This window comes from Cryptomeria japonica, chromosome 7, assembly GCF_030272615.1.
Source record: "Cryptomeria japonica chromosome 7, Sugi_1.0, whole genome shotgun sequence".
Lineage (NCBI taxonomy): Eukaryota > Viridiplantae > Streptophyta > Pinopsida > Cupressales > Cupressaceae > Cryptomeria > Cryptomeria japonica.
This window is the reverse complement of record NC_081411.1, coordinates 713,446,628-713,449,910: the sequence shown is the minus strand read 5'-3', so window position 1 is coordinate 713,449,910 and position 3,283 is coordinate 713,446,628. Positions and strand designations below refer to the sequence as shown.

General features: G+C 41.1%; 1 protein-coding gene across 1 annotated transcript; it reads left to right on the top strand.

The window, feature by feature from the left end:
* Window positions 1–451: 451 nt before the first annotated feature.
* Window positions 452–2,722, top strand: LOC131040267 (L-type lectin-domain containing receptor kinase SIT2-like). The gene has a single exon (XM_057973166.2). It carries the CDS (start codon window positions 701–703, stop codon window positions 2,648–2,650), a length of 1,950 nt encoding a protein of 649 aa, XP_057829149.2. The 5' UTR covers window positions 452–700; the 3' UTR covers window positions 2,651–2,722.
* Window positions 2,723–3,283: the final 561 nt, after the last annotated feature.

Genomic DNA, 3,283 nt, shown 5'->3' with positions numbered 1-3,283 from the left:
AATTTTCATGATCTGCCTTCCTGATACTGTTAAGATGTTCAATATTCATGATCTGCCTCCCTCATACTGTTAAAACAAAAAAAAATCAGTATTGCAGATTTAGAAACTTTTACCAAGCTCTCTCCCACATTAAAAAACATCTTAAAAAATCTTAAAGCGAAAAATAGCAAAACTGTTTTTCCATTTCCAGAGTTTTTTAGCTGCACGCAAAAGTTTCTCTCTCATTTCCACGGCTTTTTGACTGCATTTTTTGCTGAGCATAATAAGAAAGTAAATAGTGTATAAAGCTCCAACTTTCTGGTCTCTTTCGTGGGAACCAAAAAAAAACACAAATTTGCCTTTTTAAGGCATTTCCACAACTTTTTGCCGTGCTAATCAAATTTAGCGTATGTACTGGGATGACTGGTCGGTTACGGAGCTCAATTAACAGGGAATTGAGTAAAGCAGCTCAAATAACTGGTTTAAGGAAGAATCTAGTTGGACTCCAAACTCCTTGCAACTTAGTTAACGTCCGCAAATTAGGGGTGGGGGTGGCCCCAACGCAAAGTGCACACTGACTAAAGTTGCCCATTTCTTACGGCAAGCGCACTCCTGGTGCTCTCTGTAATTTAAGCTATACCGCCTATGAGGAAAGCAAGCTTATCATTTATTTTGTGTTTCTATACCCAATTTTTTTCCCCATTGAGAGAATCTGAAAGCCATGCCTGTGCGTATCCTAGTGATCCTTGTACTTCATGCATGGCTTCCAGCAGAAGCCCACACAAGTTTCCGCTTCAACAAATTCAATGCTTCTACCCTTTATCAGATCGGAAATCCTTCAATCCGCTCTGGTGCCATCTGCCTCACCAATCAATCACAACATATGTCTACCCGAGCTTTATATACTCAGCCTGTGGGGATGAAACATTCCAACTCCAGAAACACGAGCTCATCATTCAGCACCACTTTCGTATTCGCTATGGTTCCTTCTTCCTCCGATCCTCCACGCAGCGGGCAGGGGATGGCCTTTATAATAACACCCACCAAGTATCCAGTGGAACAGTCGTCATCTCACTTCCTCGGTTTGTTCAACAGTTCCACCATCGGGAAGCCATACAATCATCTGTTTGCCGTGGAGTTCGACACAATCCTCAACAAGGAATACCTAGATATCAACGATAATCATGTCGGCGTGGATCTCAACGACCTCAAGTCTGTAAAGTCTGAACCAGCAGGGTACTGGATTGACAATCAGATTCATCAACTAGATCTCAACAGTGGACAAAATATCCAGGCTTGGATCGATTACGATCATACCCGACAGCAGTTGAATGTTACAATAGTAAAAAGTGGTTCACCTCGACCCCAAAAGCCTCTTATATCTCTGAAAATGACGACTCTGTCCAACATATTCGAAGAAGAAATGTACGTTGGTTTCTCTGCAGCAACAGGAACTGTCGTTGAAGACCACTGTATCTTTGCCTGGAGCTTCACCACAAATGGATCTGCACCTGAGCTGGATCTATCTCATCTTCCTTCTCTTATCATGCGTAAGGATTCCAACTCGAGACTTATAGCCGCTATAACTACAGCTCTGATACTTGTCTTGTTGCTTCTGGTTGCTGCTGTGGTTTTCTGGTGGAAGAGAAATAAGTACAGAGACGATCCAGAAGAATGGGAGATGGAGTATTGGCCTCACAGGTTTAACTACAAAGACTTGCATATTGCAACCAAAGGCTTCCGAGACGAACAGGTTCTGGGCTGTGGAGGTTTCGGTCGGGTGTACAAAGGAGTCCTCCCCGCTAACGGCCTTGAAGTTGCTGTTAAATCCATCTTTAAAGAAAGCACCGAAGCGATGAAGGAATTCATTGCAGAGATTTCAAGTCTGGGGCGTTTACAGCACCGAAATCTTGTGCGAATCAGAGGATACTGCAGGAAGGGAGCAAAGTTTTTCATAGTGTATGATTACATGCCAAATGGAAGCCTGGACAAAATGATATTTGACAAGACGAAGAGCGTGCTTGCATGGGCTCAGAGGTACAGAATTCTGAAGGACGTGGGTGCAGGATTGCTGTATCTTCACGAAGAGTGGGAGAAAAGGGTAGTGCACAGAGACATCAAGTCAAGCAATGTTTTGTTGGATTCTGGACTTAATGGTAAGCTGGGGGACTTCGGGCTTGCTCGTCTGTATGAGCATAGAGGAGACCCACAAACTACTCGTGTGGTAGGTACGCTTGGGTACATCGCACCAGAGCTGGTACACACAGGAAAGGCCGCTCCTAGCACAGATGTGTTCAGCTTTGGTATCCTAATGTTGGAGGTTGCCTGCGGGAGGAGGCCTGTGGATTCCTCTCTGGATTCTTCTCAGATGGTAATGGTAGATTGGGTGAGAGAGCTGTATGTGAAAGGCAGGCTCACTGATGCAGCAGATCCCAATCTTGGTGGTGAATATGTTGAAGATGAGATGGAGAAAGTGCTGAAATTAGGACTGCTGTGCTGCAATCCTCAGCTGGAGGCGAGACCGACCATGAGACAAGTAGTGCAGATAATTGAAGGTGAAGTCTCACTCCCTCCTGTATATCTGTATGAGATGAGTGGAGGGAGCAGTAAGTCATATCCAAGCACAGGAGTATCTTATGCATCGACTTCCAACTCTCTAGAGGGACGGTAAGTTGGAGAGTCTCATCAAATTAGGCATCATTTAGTTAAGGCTCGTTTCATTGATTTTCTTTTATCGGGTAGTGGGCAAATGTGTTTATAGACCTCAAAATGGAGTAGTACACTTAGGAAGTGAATTGTCAGTAGTTACAAATAAAAAAATACTTTTATGCATTTTATTTAGAGATCCATTGATTGAGCCTATGTGACATTCATGTGAAATCTTGGGTATAATTTCTATTCTCAAAAGTTGCTCTCCAAATTAGACATATGATTTTGTTTAATAACATAATATTGGTATCTATTCTTTTGATAAAATCATTTATGCTTTTTGGTCTTTCTCTTTGTCAATATATATTAGAGTTATGAGATATTGATTTTGAGATATCATTATTTATAGATACATGGACATTATTAAATTTTAGAGTAGTAGTAATTTGATGTTGTATCATATACATCGAAGATTGATACATATTTGTTTTCTTTCTTTGGTGGTTTTCATTTTCTCTTTGTAAATTTTGAGTTTATATAATTTGTTAATTTTTATTTTTATTGTTGGCTTATGCACCCCAACACATTCTTTTATGGTAATCCAACATTCAAAAATAAAATTTAACTTTACATAGACTTTAAAGAAGATTTATTG

Coding starts and splice junctions, on each gene's coding strand:
- LOC131040267 (XM_057973166.2), top strand. CDS start 701: ATGCCTGTGCGTATCCTAGTGATCCTTGTACTTCATGCATGGCTTCCA.